Genomic DNA, 26,901 nt, shown 5'->3' on the forward strand with positions numbered 1-26,901 from the left:
TAAAAATGCAAATTTTCAGCACAGATAAAGTAAAAGTTATCCCTCTTGCCAGCCATGACATCATTTTCCTGTTCACTACCTTGAACATTTATGGAGGAGGAGAAAAGACAATAGTCTGTGAAAATGATGAATAACTCTGTGCAATGCATAAAAAATGCAGAGCTTGGAACTGCAAAGTGACTGAGTCCTTTATCATGCAGAAGCATGTAACTGTGGAAGACCACAGTTAAAAGCAGGAATGAGACAGAGTTTGGGTATATTTTAGTACTAACTAGAATTCTAGAACAGATGATGTAGATTCAATTCAGTGTATGTACTGGTAATCCAAGAGATTTAAATTTGACTAACGGAATCTGTCCCATGTAATTTAAAAAACAGTCAGAGTTAGCCAGCCTTGTCTGTCCCCTAAACAAGAACCCCCCACACTTTAACTGTCACCTTCATGACAGTTATCACTATCCAAGAGCTAGGCCCTCTACAGACAGGGTAGAAGACAAAGTTGGGTTGTGGAGTTTACAGTTTAAGGGCCTAGACCCTGCAAGATATCTATAGGGGGAAAGGGAGGGGAAGGTAGGAGATCAGTGGAACTATCTATGGAATGGCTTGTCTACATCGACAAAGGTGCTTTTTAAATCCCAGCTGAGTTTAGGCTCCAACATGATAGCTCTAATGATCTAAAACACAGCAAACTATGTCTACATGAGTGTTAAAGGAGGTTTTTAGTCAAGTTAAGATAACTATTGAAAGAGACACTTTTTGCCTATGTAGATAGAACCACAGTGAGAGCTTCTGCAAGATTGTGCCTTAAACAGGTAAGCACAAGGGACAGAATGTGACAAAAACAGTGCACTTGCATGGCAAAGTCTTGCATAGGTCATCTTAGTTCCACAATTTTGTTTTACCTTCTTTTCAAGTTTTCAGTTATCTATGTGGGGAAGGCAATAGTACAGGCTTTTGGGAATAAGTATGGTTTAGGCCAGGACTTAAAGGAGGTAAGGCTTAAGCATGATAGAGGGCAGACAGAAAGAGGTCTCCATGTATTTGTAGATCACTATTTCTCTCCCAACCTAAAATTATCTGTTCTTTTGAACTGCTTTTTCAGTTTCCCTTCACTATCAGTTTCCCAGAAGTATCAGCAACACAATTGTATACACCTTTCACTGTTGATTCTCTTTAAATAAAATAACTGCAACAGAATTTTAAAACTGATTTCAAATCCTAATCATCACCTCTCAAAATCAGAAACACAAGAGAAGTCACAATTTGGTGAACTTCATGCTATACAAACCTAAAAGGGCATTAGAAGAAAACCTCAAATGAGATCCCAGCATTGCAGAGGACCCCTCCCCACCCCCCACCCAGGGCTTTTTAAACCATTGAGCACTGTTTATTTTGACTGTCATTTTAATTAAATATCCCTATTTATCAGGTATATGAGAACAATTTAGTCCTCTCTGCTCCTACACTAAAATTCACTATCCTGCTGTGTGAATAAAGTCATGTGTCCTGTCCACAGCTACTGCATCATACTGAGTGTTTTAAGCTCATTCTTCCCATTATATATGGGTGGAGTATGCCCTACAATAGCATTTTAATTAGTGATATAGATACACACACACACACACACACCCCTTTAGGCATTTAATATAGATCATATGTTGTATTTATACACATGAAAACCAACCCTTCTACAATATAAAACATTACTGATATCAACTATAAATTTTTAAAGAATAAAACCATAAGTTCACCATGTATGCCTAATTAATATTCTAACATTTTTTGAACAAACTATTCCAGTCAATAGAAGTGTGCTAGAAATATTTCTTTATCAATTTCTTGAGTGCCCCGGGCCTAACAAATACGTCCCTACAGTGCATTACTTGTATCACTATTCCAGCTGCATCCTTAAAACTAATGAGCCTATGCTAAATCGTACAATCCCACACATGCTAGGGGGGCCTGGTACTGGAAAGGGTAACCTATTCAGGTGACTTGGTGACAGATCTTTTTGACTGACAGACAAAAACTCTGGAATGGGACTTTAATTGCAGTACTGATGATCATTATAAATTTTAATTTAATAAATAATGAACACATTAGTAAGAATTTAAATAATATTTTCAAAGGATTCAGTAACAGTAACATCTAATGTAAAATCATAAAAGCATTACTGATCAGTCTAAATATCTAAACAAATCTTTATTTTACAATTAGTCTAATACCCTTCAATTTAAGGTACTTAAAGGTGTATGCACGCTTTGTAGGTTACTATAGTACATTTAATTTTATGCCAACGATAATACAGTGTGTATATTAATATATGTAAAACATCAATACAAGCCATCTGGAGAGCTAATGAATAATCAAGGGATTTCAAATTAAGCTACAGAATTTTCCCTTAGAATCTCTAGGACAACACTGTCAAGTTCAATCTATTCACTTAAACTCCAGAATCAATTTTTCAAACTTTATGACAGGTCTAATAGTTTCCACCTGTTTCTTTTGCTTGACTTTTGACTGGCACGTTACCAGCCAGGGTGGAAATATAGACAAAGACCTCTATTAGGCTCCGGCTGTTTCTCTACTGTGAGGTCACTCAGCCATTAAATTAGTTCCAGCCTACTTTCTCCTTCTATGTCTTAATTTTTGGTGGATATGTAGGTTCGGGGGAGTGAGAAGGAAGAAAGACTAAGGTTCAACTTGTGGAAAAGGTAAAGGAAAACCTCAAATCATCTTACATTCTGAAACTTAAATGGCATACTTGTAATCTACATTATATTAACAATTTGCCATATTTATTAATTCACCATAGTTTAATGCCTTTTGAGTGACTTCTATATCACCTTTTCAGTTGACTTAGATTTAGCAAATTTTAAGAGCTATCATTTCTATAGAGTTGGAAACATTTATTCTAAGGGTAGACACTTTTCTGCATTTGTTGCACCGCTAAAGAACTCAGGCCACAAACAGTATTACGAAGAAGTATAATTATTGAAATAAAGGAAAGTTGCAATATTTGTGCAAAGCATGTGTTAGATAATGACAAAAAAAATCAAGAGCTTTCATCAAATAATGTTTCCTGAAAGTGTCAAAAACCAATATCTGCAGTTATAAAACTGGTCTGTCTATGCAAGCCTGAACTGAAACACACACTATTTTTAATGGAACTCTTAGCGTTATCAGGGTCTTCAATAGCTACTTTTTTTTTTAGTGCAAGCAAGGAGATACTTTTTTCTGAGATTCTCCTTTGGCCTGGACCTCCAATAAAACCTGCTTCCAGGAAGTGTTTTTGGTTTTTTTTTTTAAAACTTTGGACTGATGGCTAAAAGAAAGTAATACACTATATGTTCTACTGACTTCATAATGACTCACTGGAAATCTGTGCTAAGTACAATATACACTTGATTTATTTCGATTATGTTTTCAATTAAAGACACCAGAATAGTTCTTGAATAGACATTTCATTTATGAATGGCTGGCTTTTAAAGCCTCAAAGAGCTTCACTGAATTGCAAGCTGCAATTGTATAAGGAATATATTGCCCACCACAACAATGCAGCCACAATAATACCAGCCACACTCTTCAAAACTTATACTTTAGCTAATTAAGGAGGAGGCTTTCAGTAGGCAGAATTTAATTGTCCATACTAGAATTGGCCAGGATACCCTTCTCCAACAAAAGGCTATTTAATGATGAGGACTTCTGTTTTACATCTCATCTGAAAGCCAACACTTCAAATAGCATCATTGCTAAGAAAAATCTTAGATCCAGTCCTGTAAACACTTAAGCATATGAGTAGTTGATTAAATTGGCTCTACTCATGGGGGTCAAACTTTCTGTTTTCCCAATCTCCCTCATCAGTTATTCTCTTAAATCCTCCTTGGTCAATGCTATGACTTCAGGATTGCCTGCAAATCTAAGGTTATTCACTGCCCTCACAAATAACATGACTTGTCTTGTTTCATATCTCAGTGCTACAGCCATTCCATTACTGCTTCCAGTACCAACTCAAAGGTCTGTTTGTATTTAAGGGAAGAATTCTTCTCCTTTGGTCCGGGCTGCAATGCCTCACCTGATGGCTCAAGACTCCTTCGTTACAGCAGCTCACGCACTCTTCGACAAGAGGGTTACTGGCCCGTTTCCATGCACGAACGATTAGCATTGCTAGGGAGCTGAAAGATATATCCTTACAGACTGGAAGCATCGGTGGGAAAGAGTCTAAGTCATTAAGTAAAGTCTGGAGTCCATCGTACACCTGCTGCCTTGGTCACCTGATCACAGGCTCAACAGGCTATTCTCTGGCTTGACCAGAGTTGCCACAACCATGGACGAGGCTGTGGTGGTTTCCTCCCAGCATTGCAGACAAAAACTCACATGGTGGAAGACTGTCCCCAACCTGATATCCGGAAGGCAATCTACAACAAGTAGCCTCCCTTGATAGAGAGGCCATCTTCTGGTTACAGAACCTAGACATCAAGTGCTAACATCTGCATACGAGAACAAGACAGACCATGTTATACAAATCTTATGATAGTGTATATCCTACGGTCCTTCTGAACCATTCTGCCAGCTTCTTGTTTACTCTCACTGCACTCATCAATTTTCTCTTCATATTTACTATTAGCTTGATCAATTTCATGGGGATGCCATACATTCTCTGAATAGACTGAATATTGGCAACAAGAAGACAAAACAACGGCAACTGGAAAACAAGAGGAAGAAGTAAAGTTCAAATTCAGAGATAAAGAACTAGAACAAGTGGGAAAAAATGGGAATTGTGAAAATGACATAAAAAATAAGATTTGGACTAGACATTCCTGCATTCAGAAAACTGTTAGATCTGGAAGCAACAACCAATGTATGAGAGAAAGGTGTCCCACCAATACTACTGTATGGCTCAGAAAGTTGGGAATATGAGTAAAGCCAACAAATGTAAGATACTGTCTGCAAAAATGAACTGACTGAGGGGAACACTGAGAATTTCAAGACTGCAGAAAACAGAAAAAATGAATTAATAGGAAAATGACTAGGGTAAGAAATAACATTGTTTCAGAAGAGTCAAGAAAGACAACTGCATGGACATGTCAATAATGGACATGGGAAGGATACCTTACATGATGATACATACCACAGTGAAAGAAACTAGAAACAGGGGAAGACAAAGGATAGACACGGTGGCACAGAACAAAAAGGTTTAAAGATGAACAAATCCATGAAGCTGGTTGTGATGCTGGTAAACCAAAGTGCCAGCTCTGGCCAAGGCTGCAGGTGTTAGCTAAGAACTGATAAACTCATAGCTGGAAATCAAACCAGGTCACCTGAATGTTCGTTTTGTTCAGAATTGGCATTAGTCTTACAAGAATATATTTATTGTTTAGACTATGAAATGCTTGTAAGTAGCTGCATGCATTAATCTCACTTGTAATGCCTGTATGCCATGCTATAAGGAAAAATGTAAGTTTTACTTTATAACTTTGAAAAGGTTTGCTCTGAACATGTGAATCTAGGCATGGGAATTGTCCCCTGCACCTACTAAGGAGGCCAATCAAGATTAAATGGGCCATTAAGAAACATCAAAGTACTAAGAATTGGTGACAGCCCTATTACACCTTGGAAATGCTATGTGCAAGAGAGCTCATCTCACGGACTAGAAGGCCAAAGGTAAAAGATAAAACAGGCTCACAAGAAAAATCTGTCATCTCTTTGCTGTCTGAACTCTCACAGGGCAAGAGACATTAAACTAAGGCCAGATCTAGACTGCACACTTATTTCAGTATAACCACGTCACTCATAGGTGTGAAAAACCCACACCCTGAGCGATGTAGTTATATAAACACACTTTCTTTTTCCTTGTTAATATACCTTTAAATAGTTCATTACAGGATTGGCTACAGGCATTGTCTTTAATGTAAGATTTAGGGTGCCAATTGATCCGGGGTGAGTGACTGGTCTCTTGGGAGTGGAAGCAATCTGAATAATTAGTGATTTTCGGTGTAAATGATCATTTATAATTAAGGCCAGCTTGCCTGGGTGGCAAGATAGATTGAGAATCTCAGGCAGGGATCGGCAACCTTCGGCACACAGCCCGCCAGGGTAAGCCCCCTGGCAGGCCGGGCCGATTTGTTTAACCTGCTGTGTCCGCAGGTTCGGCCGATCCCAGCTCCCACTGGCCGCGGTTTGCCATCCCAGGCCATAGGGGGCTGCAGGAAGCGGCGCAAGCAGAGAGATGTGCTGGCTGCCGCATCCCTCCAACCCCCTTGGCCTGGAGCGGTGAACCACAGCCACTGGGAGCGCGATCGACCGAACTTGCAGACATGACAGATAAACCGGCCCGACCTGCCAGGAGGCTTACCCTGGTGGGCCACGAGCCAAAGGTTGCTGATTCTTGGTCTCAGGGGACTGTCTGTGACTCCATGGTACGACTGTTATAGTGATCCAGGAGTTCACATTTGTTACTGGATTGGTGAAATCTAATTGTAGAACATAGCACTAGTTTGGGGTGTCTGACCTGTTTTTAACAATCTGCCCTGAAGCAGGCACTCATGGTTGTGAGCCACTCCAGACAGCGTGTCACTGATACAAAACAAAGTGGTGGAAAGACTTCGGTCAGTTCCATCATCGTGCTAAGCTGATATGACCAAAGACAAATGTGGGTTAACTAACTCAAGTGCCCCAGGGGTCTGCAGGATCAGGGCCTAAGTTTGGAATCAGAAGGAAAAGTTACATTTATTGCAGTAGTTCTCAAACTTTTGTACTAGTGACCCCTTTCACATAGCAAAACTCTGAGTACGACCCCCCCTTATAAATTAAAAACACTTTTTTATATATTTAACACCATTATAAATGCTGGATGCAAAGCGGCGTTTAGGGTGGAGGCTGACAGCTCACAACCTCCCATGTAATACCTCATGACCCCCTGAGGGGTCCCGACCCTCAGTTTGAGAACCCTTGATTTATTGGAATGCCAACACCACTTTCTGCAGCACCTTTATCTTTTTCTTGAAGATCTCAAATAATGACCAGGTCTGATCCTACTTAACATGATATCTAATGAAATCCCAACTGTAGTTTGAGCAATATAACACCTAACATTCAAAAGTGAAGATATTCTTATCATCATTGCATCATCTGAAACAAATGTCAGTGCAAATGTATAGAATCACAGAAATATAGGACTGGAAGGGACCTCGAAAAGTCATCATGTCCAGACCCCTGTACTGAGGTAGGACTCTACCTACACCGTACCTGACAGGTGTTCTTAAAAACTTCCTTTGGAAGCCTATTCCAGAGCTTAACTACCCTTACAGTTAGAAAGTTTTTCCTAATATCTAACCTAAAAGTCCCTTGATGCAGATTAAGCCCAGCTCTGTCCTCATTACAATAGCATTTACCATATTTGATGACTTATCAGGTCCCCCCCCCAGTCTTCTTTTCCCAAGACTAAAACATGCCTAGTTTTTTTTAGCCTCTCATCATAGGGTAGGTTTGCTAAACCTTTTATCACTTTTGCTGCTTTCCTCTGGACTCTTTCCAATTTGTCCATATCTTTCCTAAAGTGGGGCGCCCAGAATTGGATACAGCACTCCAGCTGATGCCTCACTAGTGCCAAGTAAAGCAGGACAATTACTTCCTGTGTCTTACACACGACACTCTTTTTAATATATCCCAGAATTATATTAGCCTTCTTCTATCACTGCATCACATAACAATGTGACTCTCATTCAATTTGTGATCCATTATAATCCCTCAGATCCTTTTCAGCAGCAGTACTATCATCAGTTATTCCCTATTTTGTAGTTGTGCATTTGACTTTTCCTTCCTAGGCAAGATACTTTGCATTTGTCTTTACTGAATGAATTCAGACTAATTTTCCTATTTGTCACTGTCATTTTGAATGCTAATCCTGTCTTTCAAAGTACTTGCAACCCCTCCCAGCTTGCTGTCATCTGCAAATTATATAAGCATATACTCCACTTCATTAATTAAGTCATTAATGAAAATACTGAAAAGTTCTAGACCCAGGACTGACTGAGTTGAGACCTCACTAGACATGCCCTCTCAGGTTGAAATCAAACTATTAACTACAACTCTTTCAGTATAGTCTTTCGACAAGTTATGCACCCAAATTACAGTAATTTCATCTGGACTGCATTTTCCCAGTTTAGTTATGAAAATGTTATGTGAGACTGTATCAAAAGCCTTACTAATATCAAGACATATCTGGATTATTACTTCTCCCCTGTCCAGTAGGCCAGTAATCTTGTTAAAGAAGGAAATTAGATTGGTTTGGCAAGATCTGTTCTTTACAAATTCATTTTGGCTATTCTTATAACCCTATTATCCCCTTACAAACTGATTGTTTAATAATTTGCTCCAGTATCTTTCTATGTATCAAAGTTAGGCTATAATTCTCTGGGTCCTCTTTGTTCCAATGTTTAAAGACAGGTACTATGTTTGCCCTTCTCCATGAGAAGGGCCTCACCTATCCTCCATGAGTTCTCAAAGATAACTGATAACAGTTGAGAGATTGCTTCAGCTAGTTCCTTCAGTACCTCAGGATGAATTTCCTCAGGCCCTGTCAACTTGAATACATCTAACGTACTTAAATATTTTTTAACCTGTTCTTTCCCTATTTTGGCTTGCATTCCTCCCCCCCATGTTGTTAATATTAAGTGTGTTGAGTATGTGGTCACCACTAACCTTTTTAGTGAAGACTGAAGCAAAATAGGCATTAAACACCTCAGCCTTCTTGAGGTCACCAGTTATTAGCTCTCCTTTACTGTTAAGTAGAGTACCTACACTCTCTTTTGTCTTTCTCTTGCTCCTAATGCATTTAAAGAACCTCTTTCTTACTGTCTTGCTAGGTGTAACTCATTTTGTACCTTAGCCTTATCCCTACAGGCTTGTGAAATTCTTTTGTACTTCTTAGCTATTCTTCCATGGTTTTCACTTTCTGTGGGATTCCTTTTTCATTTTCAGGTCATTAAAGAGCTCCTGATGAAGCCACAAGGCCTCTTTCTATTCTTCCTATATTTCCTTCATATCAGGATAGCTTGCAGTTGCACCTTCAATACTTTCTTCATGAGAAATTGCCAGCTCTCCTGTATACCTTTATCCCTTACATTATCTTCCCATTAGACCTCACCCATCAGTTTTCTGAATTTGTTAAAGCCTGCTTTTTTGAAATCCATTGTCCTTGTTCTGCTGCTTTCACTCCTTCCTTTCTTTAGAATCATTAAATCTATCACTTCATGATCACATTCACTCAACTTGCCTTCCACCTTCAGATTCACAACCAATTCCTCCCTGTTGGTCAGAATAAAGTTTACAATGGCTGTCCCCCAGGTTATTTCTTCCACTTTCTGAAACAAATAAGTTTTGCCCAACACAGTCCAAGAACTTACTGGAAATTGTGTGTTTTCCCATCTTACAGGTGTCTGGGTAGTTCAAGTCCTGTATTAGTATCATGTCTTATGTTTTGAATATTTCTGTTATTTGTTCTACAAATGACTCATCTACCTTCTCTTCCTGATTTGGTGGTCTACCATAGACCCCTACCATGATGTGATCTCTAATTATTAACTGAAGTATCATGTCTTTAGTTTATTCAGACACAATGATTATTCTGATTTCATCTTAACAGATCTGAGTAGCTATTTCACCTGCAGTGAGTTTTTTAAAGTTATACAACAAAAGATACTATCCCACACTAAAAAATGAAGACCAAATCTGCATAAAATCCAGAAGAATGGACCCCTGTGTCTCTGTGGATTGCCAATGAAATCCATGGAGATGCACACAGGTGCATGGGCTCCCACAAACAGATCCAGTTGCAGGACTGGGGCCAAAATAAAAAGTTATTCTTCCTCCTTAGACTTAAGCTAACTTTTAATTAGCGTGCCAAAAACAAAAAAGGAAAAAAATATTCAATAGCAATATCTTTCACCTATAGTGAGAAAAATTAACAGGTTTTGTCTTCATCTTAATAAGGAATTGTTTAATTAAATTATTAAATTAGTTAATACAATTAATAGTTTAATTAAAATAATTTAGCTGAACAGTGTTAAAGTCTTCAAATTTTCAAAACTTGCTTTTGATTTTTTCTAGTTTATTCTGGATTTCTGGATAAATTAAGAAACTTTGTAAATCCTATTTATGAATCAGTTTAAAGTATATTTCAGGAAAAATGTATTAAATTCATGGGTTAAAAAAAATCCCTTGATCTATTACTATTAAATTCCACAGAAAAGACTGCTAATATTTAATGAACACTGTCAACTAGCTATTTAAGCATAAAATTTAAACTACTATAAAATGATTCTAATCCAAACTCATTCTTGTTCAAATATGGTGGGGTTTTTTTTAACCAAATCCATCTATTCCCTTACCAAGAAAATATACTTTAAATTCAGTTTATATAAGACCTACAGTTTGGGCTCTATAGCTGAAGAGCAACAGCTCTTCTTGCTGATTAACTAATGAACTGTGACCACAGCTAAGATCACAGAACATCAGGGTTGGAAGAGACCTCAGAAGGTCATCTAGTCCAACCCCCTGCTTAAAACAGGACCAATCCCCAGACAGCTTTTACCCCAGTTCCCTAAATGGCCCCCTCAAGGACTGAACTCACAACTCTGGGTTTAGCAGGCCAATGCTCAAACTACTGAGCTATCCCTCCCCCTTCAGATGACTTAACTGATTGCATATCTGGCCAACTGTTCCACAACATCACATTGGGTGGGGGGGTTCCCTCAACAGACATCCTGCATAGGTGTTACCAAAGTCATTTATGTGTTGCTCAAAAGTATTTTTAAACTCTAATGAATGTTTGGAAACAAAAAAAGAAATTTGATAGTGAAATATTCATATCACCTAAAAGAGTATTAAACAGAATGTAAAAAATTATATAATATTACAAAGAAATAAATGACTTTTTAAATAAGAAAACTTGTTTTTTATTTTATCAACAAGGTTTAGAAAAATCCCGAGTCTTCTATATCTGCTTATGTAATGCCTTCACAAAACATTACAAATATTAACATTTTGCAACAGGAGAAATAATGGTTAAGTCCTATTATCAAGAAAGTAATTGGTGCACTAAGTTCTCCTTCTCAAAAACATCTAAATACTTGTAAGGCCTCCATTACCATAGAATCGAGCATTTCTTAAGTGTTTATAAATAAACAGTCTCTTTCCTTCTTACTTCTCAATCAATAGGAGAAACAGCCTGTGTGTATATAGAGGTTATTGAGCAAAAGCTAAGTCAAAGAGAAAAGTTTTCAATTTCATGCTGAACATTGTATGGTTAGTGTATTTCATTATAGGTGAATCACAATTTAAAATGTTTATCTGAGATGGTCTACACCAGCACCTTACCCATCAAGAAGATTCATTGTTGTTGATGTGACTTCAGCAAACAGAACAATCTTCCCAAGCGTCTTTGTTTCCAGATTGTGTTGATATGTGTGCAGGCTGAAGTGTTCAGATGAGAAGCCTCCCATAGTGACGACTGGTATGAGAGATTGTGTTATCTCCATCTCTGGCTTGTAAGATGAGACAAATTTAAGGGTCATCTTGCTGGATTTTATTAATCCTTCAACATCTACTTTTTTTTCAAGCCATTTCAGAAAAGAAATACGATTTTCCTGTAGAGAGGAAAATGAGAGAAATATGCACAACTGCACATTAATGCACATAAACTTTATTCTGAGAATGTCTATATCAAAAGGTTTCAGAGGTGTTAGTCTGTATCAGCAAAAACAACGAGGAGTCCCTGTGGCACCTTAGAGACTAACAAATTTATCTGGGCATAAGCTTTCGTGGGCTATAACCCACTTCATCAGATGCATGGAGTGGAAAATACAGAGGCAGGTATAAATACACAGCACATGAAAAGATGGGAGTTCCCTTAACGAGTGTGTGTGTCGGGGGTCAGTGCTAACAAGGCCTGGTCACTACAAAAAATAATTTTCTTTCTGCTGATACTCACAATTTGCAAACTGAACACCATCAGATTAGGCCTGAATAAAGACTGGGAGTGGCTGAGTCATTACAAAACCTAAACCTAATTTCCCCCTACTGTTATTTACAACTTCTTGTCAACTGTCTGAAATGGGCCACTCATTACCACTTCAAAAGTTATTTTTCCTCTCTTGGTGTCCTGCTGTTAATTGAATTGTCTCATTAGACTAACCTCACACTTGGTAGGCCAACTCACATCTTTTCATGTATTTATACCTGCTCCTGTATTTTCCACTCCATGCATCTGATGAAGTTGGTTCTAGCCCACAAAAGCTTATGCCCAAATACATTTGTTAGTCTCTAAGGTGTCACAAGGACTCCTCACTGTTTTTGCTGATACAGACTAACACAGCTACCACTCTGAAACCTCACACCTTCTTGTCAACTGTTGGGAATGGGCCACATCAACCATATTTGAATTGGCCTTGTTAGCACTACAAAAAGTAATTTTCCCTCTGCTGATATTCACCCCTTCTTGTCAACTGTTGGAAATGGGTCACATCCACCCTAACTGAATTGTCCTCATTAGCACTGACCCCCCACTCGGTAAGGCAACTCCCATCTTTTCATATACTGTGTATTTATACCTACCTACTGTATTTTTCATCTGATGCAGTGGGTTATAGCCCATGAAAGCTTATTCCCAAATAAATGTATTAGTCTCTAAGGTGTCACAAGGACTCCTCGTTGTTGTTCTTTTTATATCAAAAGGGTCACTCCTAGATGAGTATGAAAAAACTAGCCTACATTTTCTAGGCTTCCCCTCCCTAGGATCTGCCTGATCTGCCCTGGTCTGGCTGGTTGCTTGTCACTTCCTTGACCTGCAACCCAACCATCTTTGCAGCTTCCTGGCCTCCGAGTCCAACCCCTTTCCTACAACAAGTCTGTTGGTGACTCTGTACAGACATTTTTTGGCTCCATACCTGAGTGGGTGAGGCAATCTAAAACACATGGATACTCCCACACTGAGTGGGTGATTTAGCATACTAACCACTTAGGCTTCTATGCTACAGGTCATATGACTCAGAGTTATGATAGACTTTACTGGGAATGTTGCAACAACTTAGTAAAAAGCATTTCCATAATGGTGAACAATGATTCCTCAGTAGAAGGCTGACAGAAGAGGCTGTGACTACTGATAAGTTTGGACCTAAATCTTGCTAAATCCAATCTGGGTAGGGCCTTATTTGAACTGGCCAGGGTAACTAAGGGTATGTCTACACTACGGGATTATTCCGATTTTACATAAACCGTTTTTTTAAAACAGATTGTATAAAGTCAAGTGCACGCGGCCACACTAAGCACATTGTTTCGGCAGTGTGCATCCATGTACCGAGGCTAGTGTCGATTTCCAGAGCGTTGCACTGTGGGTAGCTATCCCGTAGCTATCCCATAGTTCCCGCAGTCTCCCCCGCCCACTGGAATTCTGGGTTGAGATCCCAATGCAAAATCAGTGTCGCGGGTGATTCTGGGTAAATGTCGTCACTCAATCCTTCCTCCGTGAAAGCAACGGCAGACAATCATTTCGCGCCCTTTTTCCCTGGATTGCCCTGGCAGACACCATAGCATGGCAACCATGCAGCTCGTTTAGCCTTTTGTCACTGTCAACGTATGTGTACTGGATGCTGCTGACAGACGTGGTACTGCAGTGCTACACAGCAGCATTCATTTGCCTTTGCAAGGTTAAAGAGACGGTTACCAGCTATAGCACCATCTGCAATTGGAAATTGGTGATGACGGTTATCAGTCCTTTTGTACCGTCTGCTGCTGTCATGGGTGCTCCTGGCTGGCCTCGCTGAGGTCGGCCAGGGGCGTATGGACAAAAATGGGAATGACTCCCCAGGTCATTCCCTTCTTTATGTTTTGTCTAAAAATAGAGTCAGTCCTGCCTAGAATATGGGGCAAGTGTACTAGAGAACCAGAGAGCACAGCCGCTCCAGGTCAGAGCCCCAGAGATCCTGAAGAAATGATGCCATTCTAGGTGGTGCCCCTGCAACAACACCCCCCCCACGTTGCTTCCCTCCTCCCCCAACCCTCCTGGGCTACCGTGGCAGTGTCCCCCAATTTGTGAGATGAAGTAATAAAGAATGCAGGAATAAGAAACACTGACTTTTTAGTGAGATAAAATGAGGGGGAGGCAACCTCCCGCTGCTATGATAGTCCATGCAGTACAGAATCTTCATTAGACATGAAAGGGGGGGCTGATGGAGTTCAGCCCCCAGTTGCTATGATGAGGACGGTTTTCAATCCTTCTGCACCGTATGCCGGGAATGACCAGGAGTCATTCCCATTGTTGCCCAGGCACCCCCAGCCGACCTCACCGAGGCCTGCCAGGAGCACTCATGGGATGATGAGGACCGTTTTCCACCATTTTGTACCGTCTGCCATCAGGAAAGGAAGGGGAGAGAATGCTGCTGTTCAGTGCCACAGCACCGCGTCTACCAGCAGCATGCAGTAGACATACGGCGACATTGAAAAAAGGCGAGAAACTTTTTTTTTTCCCTTTTCTTTCACGGGGGGGGGGGGGGGGAGAATTGACGAGATATACCCTGAACCACCCGGAACAATGTTTTTGACCCTTCAGGCATTGGGAGCTCAGCCAAGAATGCAAATGCTTTTCAGAGACTGCGGGGACTGTGGGATAGCTGGAGTCTTCAGTCCCCCATCCCTCCCTCCATGAGCGTCCATTTGATTCTCTGGCTTTCCATTATGCTTGTCACGCAGCACTGTGTTGAGTCCCTGCTGTGGCCTCTGTCTGGAGATTTTTTCAAATACTTTGGCATTTCGTCTTCTGGAACGGAGCTCTGATAGAACAGATTTGTCTCCCCATAAAGCGATCCAGTATCTCCCGTAAAGTCCGTGCTGATCAGCGCTCCACGCTGGGCAAACAGGAAATGAAATTCAAAAGTTTGCGGGGCTTTTCCTGTCTATGTGGCCAGTGCATCCGACTCCAGATTGCTGTCCAGAGCTGTGACAATGGTGCACTGTGGGATAGCTCCCGGAGGCCAATACCGTCGAATTGCGGCCACACTAACTCTATTCCGAAATGGCAATACCAATTTGAGCACTACTCCCCTCGTCAGGGAGGAGTACAGATATCGATATTAAGAGCCCTTTATATTGATATAAAGGGCTTCATTGTGTGGACGGGTACAGGGTTAATTCGGTTTAACGCTGCTAAATTCGGTATAAACCCGTAGTGTAGACCAGGCCTAAGGAACTAGCTAAAACAGAATAACAAAGAAGCCAGCAAAGACCTTATAAAAGCATTTGCCTAATTAAGAGAACTCAGTATTCTCAGTGTAAAGAAGGCACTGGCCATTCTGCTCTGTTGTCACAGCTAATGACGCTGTTTGTATAGATTTGTGAATTAAATTTTTTTCAAACAGGACACAAGATGTATAAAGTATAAGCACACACTTATCCCACAGGCTCCTAGATGCTCAGCTCTCTTCCTTTTATTACAGAGCCTTAGAAATGTGAAATAAATTATACTGAAGACAAAGTTAAGGGGATGGGTGATTGGGACCACACAGGTCCTTGAGATATCCTGACACAGCAGCTCCACATTAGTAAAACTTTTTGGATTTATCTAATGCTATTGTAGAGGGGTTTATATGAAATTAATAATATAATAATAATAATAATAATAATAAGAGATACCTATCTCCTAGAACTGGAAGGGACCTCGAAAGGTCATTGAGTCCAGCCCCCTGCCTTCACTAGCAGGACCAAGTACTGATTTTTGCCCCAGATCCCTAAGCGGCCCCCTCAAGGACTGAACTCACAACTCTGGATTTAGCAGGCCAGTGCTCAAACCACTGAGCTATCCCTCCCCCCTAATGTTTTGCCATCTCTTTAAAACACCTACTATTTCTAAACAGCCAAAGAAAAGATGATGCTGGGACTTTTCCAAATCTAGGCCAAGTACAAGGAGCAAAAAGTCAGTCACCTACACACACAAAAACTGTTTTTTTGCTGTATTTTTCTCCACTCATTTTATGACCTATGAATCTAAACTGGACTAGATATCTACTAATAAGCTAGGAACAGAAGATAAAATGGAAGTAGCTATATCACAGGTACACCAGTAGGCAACATACTGAAGCTAAGGCAAGAAAGGAAGTTAAAGCTACTGATGAAAGGATTAAAGAAAATGGTAACTTATAAGCTATTTTCCAAGTGTTCAAATCCTATATACATTAAACATTTCTGGTGCACCAGGGAAAGAAGGAGCTATAGATCTGAAATTTGTGGACAAATGACTCCCCAAGACATTAAATAATGACCATAATAACCCAATTTATACAAATGAGCAAATTCTAAATTCAGCCTACTTACTTATTCAGTTCCAGCAAACTCTCCTCTCATGCTATCTGAGACAGAAGAATTAACACTGAGCAAAATCACACACTGTTTACTAATAAAAATGCTTATGTATTCATTTTTCTTGCTCTGATCTTTTCTAAACAGAAAGCACTTGCAAAGTTTAAAAGCACACAGATCTGTGTAACTAGGTACATATAGAGGTGATAGATATCAATCTCTAGGTACTTATGCAGCCCCCACTACTGCAGTATTTCAGTGCCTCAAACATTAAGTTATCCTCTCAGCACCTTTCTGAGCTAAAACTGAACTCAGACTCTCCTGAATTCCAGTCCAGAATCTTAACTGCAGCACAATTAATACATGTCTGGCTATGACACATGCTTACTTCCCACTAATTCTTCTCCCAAGGAATTAATCTAACATTCCAAACACCACTGTCTATTTAAAAAAAAAATAGTGGACCTGTTTCTACCCTCCAGCTATGGAATTTCCTCCCCAAAATTTACATCTGCTCAAATCTCAGGATGGACCATTCTTTCCTGAGTAAGCTACAGCTTTTTCTATACATTGAAGTCACGATCTTGAAATCCTGTAGTGCAAAAAAATTTTTTACTTTATTCTATGCAGTAAGGAAAATGTGTTTCCCCAATGGGACTCAGCACTAGCTTCTAGCCACAAAAGGGCCTGAGACAACAGGCTTTAAATAGCGACATGTTTAGGTCGAGAAATGCTACTTTGTCATTTTTTCGATTTTTGTAGCTCCTCTAAACTCTGCCCACTGAGCTTCAAGACAACTAAGGCACCTGACCTTACAGATGGAAAATAGTTCCAATAATGTTTTTCAAACTCTCTCAAATGCTTAGCTTTCGCATATACACAACTAATGATGAAGTGGCATAAACGTTTTTAGCAGTGCTTCTTTGGGCTGATCTTTGTGTTGCACTTAAGACTTCACTTAAAGTAATATGTAGTACTCCCAAACTCCTGCTGATAAAGTCTTTATATGCCATTATCATGTGTTACATATAGTAACCTATTATCTGTTACTAATACTTAGCTTTAATTTCTTACCAACAGATGTAATTTTATATTGCATTCTAGATGCATCTGTCAAGACTGATTCTCCACTCTGGCACTTCGAGTGTAGAAGGTGGGGGCACACAAGGATTCTAAAAGTTAATACTGGCCACTCCAGGCTTGTATTAAACTCCCAAGGTTACAGCTTTTGTCTGACCTTGGATGCCACCACCCAAGTGCAAATCCCCTTTAAGAACCGAGGAAGGCGCACTTGGGAATTCCTTCCTGTGGGGTACCCTCAAGCCCTTTCACCCCTCCGAGGAAGAGCTGAGAAAGAAAAACAAAGGAAATCAGCTGTTGCCACCAGCTAATTAAACAACATGTGCACAAACCTCTTATGACACAAAAATCCAATTCTGTTCTTAAAAAAAAAAGATATTTTTTTTAAAAACAAAAAGAAAGAAAATACATCTGGAAACTCAGGCTATTGCTAGATTTAAAAAACCACTTACAAGGATTAAGCATCAAGAATACTTTTCTTGAGGTCCAGTTTAAAGGTTATCAGCAAAACAAAAGCACCTGGGATTAGCACAGAGGAATCCACAAGCCATAAAGAAATAAAAAGAGATAAACCAAATGCGTCTTCCTAGACATTTCCTGATCATATCTGGGATTTCAAATGAGTAGTTTTTAGGTATGATACCAATGATTTTTCATAACTGGCACCAAGCTTCTTACAGCATAGTTTTTTCACGATTTTCTTCACAAACTATCATCAGATTAGGCCAGTTCTTGATATAGTGCTCAAAACAGTCCACTACTGAGTTCCATCACACGTCTTGTGGGAGAGTTAGCTTGGTTCCTCCCACTTTTTTCAGAGCAGCTGCTGCAAAGTGGTTGTTACAGAAGTATTTTGCAATTTCAACATCATTAGCCTCTATTTCTGGAACACTGAAATCTTTGGCTAAGAGGTGCATCAAATGAGCACTGTAGCCATATATTATTAGCTTGGGACTCTCTTCACTCTCTTTTAAATAATTTCTTCCCATCTTGGATACATTTGCAGCATTGTCTGTGACCAATGTGCTAGACATGTGATTTTTTTTCCACAGTTTGTTACAGCTTTTACTGCTACTTCTTGTAAGTATTCTGCTATATGTGCATCCCTTCTTCTGTTGTCACATAAGCACATACAACAGGATCATCGTGGACATTGCTCCACCCATCAAGAATCAGCTTCCTGCAGCTCCCAGTGGCCGGGAACGGTGAACCGCAGCCACTCGGAGCTGCGAGTGACCGTACCTGCGGATACTCAGGTAAACAAAGCAGCTTACAGCCCGCCAGGAGCTTACCCTGAACAAGCAGTGAACCAAGTTTGAGAACCCCTGCTCTAGACCTTTTGCACACTGTTCAATTTCTCTTTCATACACTTTAAGCCAAAGGCCAGCATCTGCAGCCAGAATACAGGGCTGGAGCTTGAAGCCCCATGCTGCCTGCCACTCCAGGGCTGAAGCCCGAAGCCAGAGCCTCACCACACCCAGGAAGATGAGGAACTCATTAGCTGCCTGCTTCTATGACGTTTGTGGCTCCAGAGGAGGGCAGGGCCCAACCGCTGCCGGTGGCCCTGAAGGGCTTTCTCCCTTCCCCACCCCCAGTCACTGCCCAAGAAGCTGTGGCCACAAGAAAAGCCCCTGGTGGCTGCATGCGGCCACAGTGGCCGCATCTGAGAAATGATGGTATTTCTATTCTTATGGAACTTTATGAGAAAAAACTGATTTACCCATTTCCTTAGTTTTAGTTTTTAAAGTAAACCTCCCCGAAACAATCTCATCCCTGAAGGAAAAACATTACAAAATGAAAAAAACATTTATAAGTCACCATGTAAAAAGTGCCAACTATAATCTCCAGATACACATCTCCTCTTTAGTGCTCTAATACAGATGTCTACTTTGTATGTGACCTCTCTAAATTCAACCTTAATCCCTACTTAAACGCATTCTTACACCCAAAATCAGTTTTTTCAGTTCAAAAGAGTTTCAACTGTAATGGGTACAACTCAATAAGGCTACTTTTATACCCCACGTTTTGTAAAGTGGCTTACAATTTAACAGAAGTCAGTTAGGAATAAACAGGTGGAGTAAATCTAAACAAACAAATGCAAAATGGAACTAATAAAAATCCCCAATCCATTTAGTGTCCACTTGTTTAAAAAAATCATGGGAAGTTGGCACACTCTGGTCTTCAAAAAAAAAAAAAAAAAAAAATCTACTCAACATCTATTAGCCTGAGGTTAAGTATACTGGGCTGGGGCAAAGGACATCTGTGTCACTATGCCCCAAATCCACACCATCTCCAAGTCAAAGGAATAAAACAGCTGTGTTAGTGTATTTAATGTAATACTATTCATCAACTTTCTTTTAAATCCCTTTTTAAAATGTAATTTGCTGTGCTGCATTTTTGTAGAACTTTCACCCACCACTTCCAGGTTCCCAATGATGACAGTAAATGTCAATGTTTAACTACTTCATTGCTTACTAAAGTATGTTTTAAAAAAGCAGCAGCATATTATGAAGATCTCACCAGCAATTCCCAAAGAGTGGGACATACCTGGACTACTGAGGCAGGAAGAGTGGCATCATGGATGATGTGTAAATTAAAATGGGTAGATCTTTTACAAGGCATGGTGAGAATGAAGGGTGTGTGACTGGTTTCTTTCTCCTGAAAGGGGGAAATGGTGAACTAGGAGAACCTTGTTGAAACTCAACAGCCCCTATATAAATTTCTTTTTCCTCTTGTAATTCAATAGGTTTCCTCTGGCTTGCAGGAATGACATGGGAGCCCTCCAATGGCTAGTTTAACACATTTAAGTTTGCATGGATATTAAGCAAAAATAGTGTTGCCTAGTGAATAAAGTATGTGTCTTTATATTTGAGAAGTATTGATTGAGCCTACCATAAATTGTGTAAGACTGTATATTTATTACAATTTTTAACTGCTAGTGAAGACTGCACAGGGAAATAGTAGTAGTAGTTTAGAGGAGGGTATGAATGACCCATTTCTAGTGTAGCTGTTTTTATAGACATCACACCTTCATATGGCTAAACTTTTTTTTTCCCCCTACCTTGGCTATTTCCACATGTGAAGTATTTGGTTAAGGTATCACCTTTTTATATTTGTATTTTAGAAAAGGAGTAAGAATTCATCTATAATAGCATTGATGGGAGGAAAAATTAATAAAAAACTACAGGCTACAGGATTTGAGCTCAATACCTTTAAAATATAAAAAGCGTGCATGCACACACACATACTTTATCCACTATATTACACAGTGCTTTTGCTTAACAGCCACACAAATTTAAAGGTGTTAAATTAGCCCCCGAGGGCTCCCGTATCATCCCCTGAATCCAACAGAAACAAACCAGCATCCAATGTGGCAGCAAGGGAGATTGGTGCCAGCCAAGAAAAAGCGATGGCAATTCTAGCCCAGAACACTGGCACCACAGACGGCCGACAGCAGGAAAAGTCCACTGCTGGCACACGAGGGCAAGGTTTTGGCAGCTGTCTTTGGCCAAGGAGATCCCTGATCCACTGATGCCACATAGGTTTTAATTTCCTGTAAAGAAGGTACATTTGTGCCTAAACAGGATGACAGTGTATCATAAAACAACCTTAAAAACAGGTTCTTTAAAAGCATGTTTCATACTGAGCCAGAATAGGCAAGCTTTAATACTTTTTAAATTTTAAATCCAAAATGGCACTAAAAATCTTGCTATTAATATTCAGGAGATGTAGAAGCTATACAAAATTCTATCATCCTCATCCCTTTGGCACGTTATTAGAGTAAAGTACTATCCAAGTCTATAATACCTTCCATTGAAGTATCGTAAAATACTTCATACACAATATAAATTTAGCCTCACAGTCATCATTTTCATTTATCAAGTGGGCAAACTGCAGTAAAAAGGTAAAAGCATTGCTATATCCCTGACCCTCACTTTATAAAAGAACAAGGGTCAGACACAGTAACAACTTCATGATGACAACAGGTGGCAAGCAGCAAGAAGCATCAGGACTGCTGATTAGCAGAGGAAGGGAGAAAAAAATAGAGGCCCTCTTCAGTTAGTCCGGCAGTAAAAAGATCTGAATCAAGCACCCTTAACTCTAAGGAACAGTAAGGCCTTGTCTACACTAGGGTGGGGGGTTGAACTAAGGTACGCGACTTCAGCTACGAGAATAGCGTAGCTGAAGTCGAACTACCTTAGTTCGAACTTCTTACCTGTCCAGACACCGCGGGATCGAAGTCCGCGGCTCCCCCGTCGACTCCGCCACCGCCATTCGCGGTGGTGGAGTTCCAGAGTCGACGGGAGCGCGTTCGGAGTTCGAACTATCGCGTCTAGATTAGACTCGATAGTTCGAACTCCAAGAAATCGAATGCTACTCGTCGACCCGGCCGTAAGTATGGACGTACCCTAAGAGAGGACAGGTTAGGCCACCTGTGACCTCCCGACTCCATAGAAATTTATGTAGAATGGAGGAGGGAAAGTCATTCTTCCTATCTGTTTCTCTGTGGAAGGAAATACTGGCAAGTAAAGTGAGAGCAGCCACCTTTTACTTGCCCAGTGAGAGAGAGTACGGCTGTTCCAAAGCTGTGAATAGATCTCAAATCTCCTGGCTCCTGTTTGTGAGGCAAAGGCCTATCTCGCTAATGAAATAATCACACATTAAAAGATAACTGCTGGACTGATTTTAATGCTGCCATCCTTTCTCCTATTGTATGAGGTTTAAGGAGTGGAGGAAGGTCGACCACTGTACCGGATGTTAGGAGCCCCAATCCCTCTTTCCCCAATTTCCTTTGGGGATATTTGCCCAAATATCCTGTTTATCTTCCAACTCCTGTTTATCCATGAACCATACCCTTTCTGTAATGAGTTCCTGCACAAGACACCTGCCACACCTGTTACCTATTAAGATGTAAGATTTCTGAGCTAACCTCTTTCTCTATCTCCACCAGGTCCCCAACCAGCTGGGGAGAAGGCCAAAAAACCAAAACAAAACAAAAAAACAAAACAAAAACCCCACCCAACCTGGCAGAGTGGGAAAAATTCCTTCTCTGCTCCACAGGAACAAGGCAACTAGGACAGTGCTCATTGCTGATCAACAAAACCAATTCCTACTCTGATCCCATGGGTGCCAGCCCAATGTAGAAAGAAAATTTTTACCAAGGCATATGAGATATAAATACTCCCCACCCATGGGTACATGTTATGCTAGTATGACACCCCCACCCCCGCATCTGGTCCTGCCACTTTCCTTTATTTCCACCACTCCCCGGCTTTGTTCAGGTCAGTACCCTTTACCCCTTTCTCACAATTCCTTTAAGTGCAGCTCCTTAATGTATACAAGAAAGGGGTTCTTATCCTACCTCTTCCTTTCCAGTGTACTAATGAGAAATACCTAACATTTGAAAAAAGGCCAAACATGAAGAATTTATTATTAAGAGGCAAAATAAATTAACAAATTCATGGCATACTAAGCTGAAAAGGTTCTTTGCTAATGTTTAGATAGAAAAATACAAGTACTAGAAATCAAGGTCCTTGTAAGGGCTAATTTTTTAAGTTGGAGAAGTACACTGGTTTTATGATGTCTGGAACACTATGAATTTTCTAAACAGAAAATATGCCACTGTCATTAAAATGAAGGCACAGAAGAGATAACACAGCACCATCCAGTCTTGTAAGGTGTATTTTGTCTTACTTTTCTCCCTCAGCTACATTAGAACAGTCTGGAAGCAATCTTCTTGGCAGCTGCTCTCATCAACAAACTGTTTATTGTAAGAAAGTGGCTAGGTCAAAGGCTAAACGCAATCCTGAACTGAAAGCATACCTTAAAAAAATTAATACCGTACATGCATAATAAAACAGCATGTTATGTATGAAAGAGAATCATACTCAATTCTGAAAGGCCAAAGGTCTATTTAAACAAGAACTCCTGTATCTGAATGAGCAAAATTTGCTAATTTGTTCTTATGATGATTTTGAAGACTACCCAAAAATGGCTGCTTTTATAAAAAAATATTTGTATTAAAAGGCAATATACAATCTATGTTTTACACTCTAACAGGCAACAGAATTTTATTTAGATATTTTAGGATATTATAGTTCAGGGGTCGGCAACCTTTCAGAAGTGGTGTGCCAAGTCTTCATTTATTCACTCTAATTTAAGGTTTCACATGCCGGTAATACATTTTAACGTTTTAGAAGGTCTCTTTCTATAAGTCTATAATATATAACTAAACTATTGTTGTATGTAAAATAAATAAGGTTTTTAAAATGTTTAAGAAGCTTAATTTAAAATTAAATTAAAATGCAGAGCCCTCCGGACTGGTGGCCAGGACCCCGGCAGTGTGAGTGCCATTGAAAATCAGCTCGTGTGCCACGTTCGGCACATGTGCCATAGGTTTCCTACCCCTGTTATAGTTAATTAATACTGAATGAGAAGTCAGTTTCTTATTTACATATAATGAAGGAATTTTCAGGCATATAATATGAAGTCAACATCAATTTTGTTATTTATGGAGTTCTAAATACAGATTTAAGTCCAACATAGCTTTTATATGGAAAAAATAATCTTAATGCAGAGTTAACTGAATAAGGTATCATACATTGACAAAGTATGGATATTAAATCTTTTGTCAAGCAAGCAAAGTCAGTTTCAAATCTTGTTTGAGAAGTTTTAATTACAGCTGCACAAGTTCAGCTGTTGGTAAATCTCCTTTTCTCCCAGCATTCATAAATCTCTTGTAAAGATTTATCCTAGGCTTGAATGTGATATGCAAAGTTTTAGAGCGAGAGCAATTTTTTTGAAACACATTGCAAACATTTTTCATTTGCACCCTCTTTAAATATATGAACAAAAAATACGTGAGAGAAGAACAAGATACTGCATGTCCAGGTAACTCTGTTTAGTGCCTTAAACAAGTAACACATTCATACTACTACTTTAACTGAAAGAAAACATAATTAAAGGAATTTAAGAATTAATGCTCAAACCTCATTCAGCAGTTCCTATCTATGTATTTCAGGAATTAACTAGTAGAGGATCATCTACACTGCATACTCTACAAGTGCTGTGATACCACAGAGCACAATGTGATAAATAAAGGTAACTATTGCAGTAGATTTTAAAACTTATTTTTATTGGAAAGATATGAAGGATAAGAACAACTGTAGTCTACCTTACAAAGAATTCCATTACATGGCAGCTAATAATCCAAAAATAAGGAATTAACGGAAATAACGACAGATCCTTAACTACAGAGGGGCTAGCAGACATTATACCATCAAAACAAGAAGCCCATTTACAAGAAGCTCCGTAACTTATTTTTTTGTTTGTTTAGTATTAACCAACTTTTTAGCAGTGACACCTATTTAGTAGTGAGAGTGAAGCTGTTATTTTCTGAAGAGTGATTATACTGCAAAACAAATGTATGTGCATACACACATCACAACCAAAAATGTGTAACGAATACATAAGAAGAAAAAGCACACAAACTTTCCAATTAATCACTAAGTGTTTTTGCTACACTTTAAAAGTAAAGAATAGTAGAAGAATTTGATTAGTGTGCTTTTTTTACAAGAACAAATAGTTAAGATAAAAATATAAAGCAATTAATACAGCATATAGATAACTTAAATATCTCACTTAAAGTAAGCAGTACTGCATAAATACAGAATGGGAATTTTGTTCCCTAATTAATAGGCCAATAAATCAGATATGATATGATCAGCCCAGTTAAAATAAATGTATAGTATTATGGTCTTTTTATTTATAGCAAGAATGAGCAAAAAGTTTCTTATTACAGATAAAATAGTTTGTTGAAAGTCTGGGAAACAGTGACAGAATTAGTAAAACAACCAAAAGCTTAATAAAATATATTGTTGTTGGCATTGACAATATACAGTTCTTAGTTTTAGATTTTCCATCACATTTATTTTACTTTCAATGCTTTTTTTTTAATATAATGTGAGTGAATTTAGTGTTCATGAATATGAAATATTAATGCAGAATTGGCTAGAGCCAAAGGGTATGTCTACACTGCAAAGAAAAGCCCACAGCATGACTCTCAGAGCCAGGGTCAATTGATTTGGGCTCACGGGGCTCAGGCTGCAAGACAAAAAAAAAAAAAAAGCAGTGTAGACCTTCCACCGGGGGTGGGTTTCAGAGCCTGAAAAATCCAAGGTAAACTCCCAAGCACCGAGATATATTGTAAGAGATTCAATTAAGAGATCAAAAACATCCTCCAAATACTGTAAACCAGGGGTCGGCAACCTTTCAGAAGTGGTGTGCCGAGTCTTCATTTATTCACTTTAATTTAAGGTTTCGCGTGCCGGTCATACATTTTAACGTTTTTGAGGTTTCTCTCTATAGGTCTCTATATAATATAACTAAACTACTGTTGTAGGTAAAGTAAACAAGGTTTTCAAAATGTTTAAGAAGCTTCATTTAAAATTAAATTAAAATGCTGATCTTAAGCCGCTGGCCTGCTCAGCCCACTCCCAGCCTGGGGTTCCATTCACCTAGGCCAGCAGCGGGCTGAGCGAGGCCTGCGGCCAGAACCCCAGGTTGGCAGCGGGCTGAGCGAGGCCGTCTGCTGGGACCCCAGCTGGCAAGGGGCTGGCAGCCAGAACCCCAGACCAGCAGCGGGCTGAGCGGGGCGGCACCCCAGACCAGCAGCAGGCCGAGCTGCGCAGCCCGCTGCCGGTCTGCGGTTGCGTCCGCTGGCTCCTGCCAGCCAGGTTCCCGGCTGCCAGCCCTGCTCAGCCCGCTGCCAGTCTGGGGTTCTGGCTGCCGGCCCCTTGCCAGTTGAGGTCCCAGCCGCCAGTCCCGCTCAGCCCCTGCCAGCCTGGGGTCCCAGCCCTGCCCACATAGAGTGAGTACCTACCTTCTCCCTGGTTCTAGCCCATTCTCTTCCCCTCTCTCTCTCTCTCTCTCTGCACTGAGCTGAGGGTGGGGGTGCACTGAGCACAGGGCTGGGGGTTGGGGTACAGGGTCTGGCCAGGAGCTAGAATGAGGGAGGGGGCTCAGGGTTGGGGCAGGAGGTTTGGGTGTGGAGCACTTACCTGGGCAGCTCCCATTTGGTGCGAGTGGTGCAGGTGAGAATGTGGGGGGGGGGTGCAGGAGCTCCCATTTGGTGCTCAGGGTGGGAGGTGGGGATGTGGGGAGTGCAGGAGTCAGGGTAGGGAGTGTGGGGGGTCTGGGTATGTGTGGAGGGTGCAGGAGTCAGGGATGGGGTCGTGAGGGGGATGCAGGGAGCTGGGGTGCAAGGGTCAGGGCAGAGGGCTGGGGGCATGTGAGGGGGTGCAGAAGACAGGGCATGGGGTGTGAGCAGCTCACGGCAGGGGGCTGGAGGGATACACCCTATTCCTACCCTCCTTCCCCAAGGCCCCACTCCTGCCTCCCTTCCCCGCCTCCTTACCGGTCTCAGCAGTGAGGACGCTGGGGCTGCTCTTCTCCTTTCCCTCACAAGGGCCA

General features: G+C 40.4%; 1 protein-coding gene across 1 annotated transcript in view; it reads right to left on the reverse strand.

Annotated features, from left to right (window-relative positions):
- HLCS (holocarboxylase synthetase) overlaps nucleotides 1-26,901 on the reverse strand; it is a 218,871-nt gene that overhangs the window by 142,935 nt on the left and 49,035 nt on the right. The window contains exon 6 of the mRNA XM_045002444.1: nucleotides 11,380-11,648. Coding sequence (XP_044858379.1) covers nucleotides 11,380-11,648 — 269 coding nt within the window. The remainder of the gene's footprint in view (nucleotides 1-11,379; nucleotides 11,649-26,901) is intronic.

This window comes from Mauremys mutica, chromosome 1 (genome assembly GCF_020497125.1).
Source record: "Mauremys mutica isolate MM-2020 ecotype Southern chromosome 1, ASM2049712v1, whole genome shotgun sequence".
In the NCBI taxonomy this organism is placed as follows: domain Eukaryota; kingdom Metazoa; phylum Chordata; order Testudines; family Geoemydidae; genus Mauremys; species Mauremys mutica.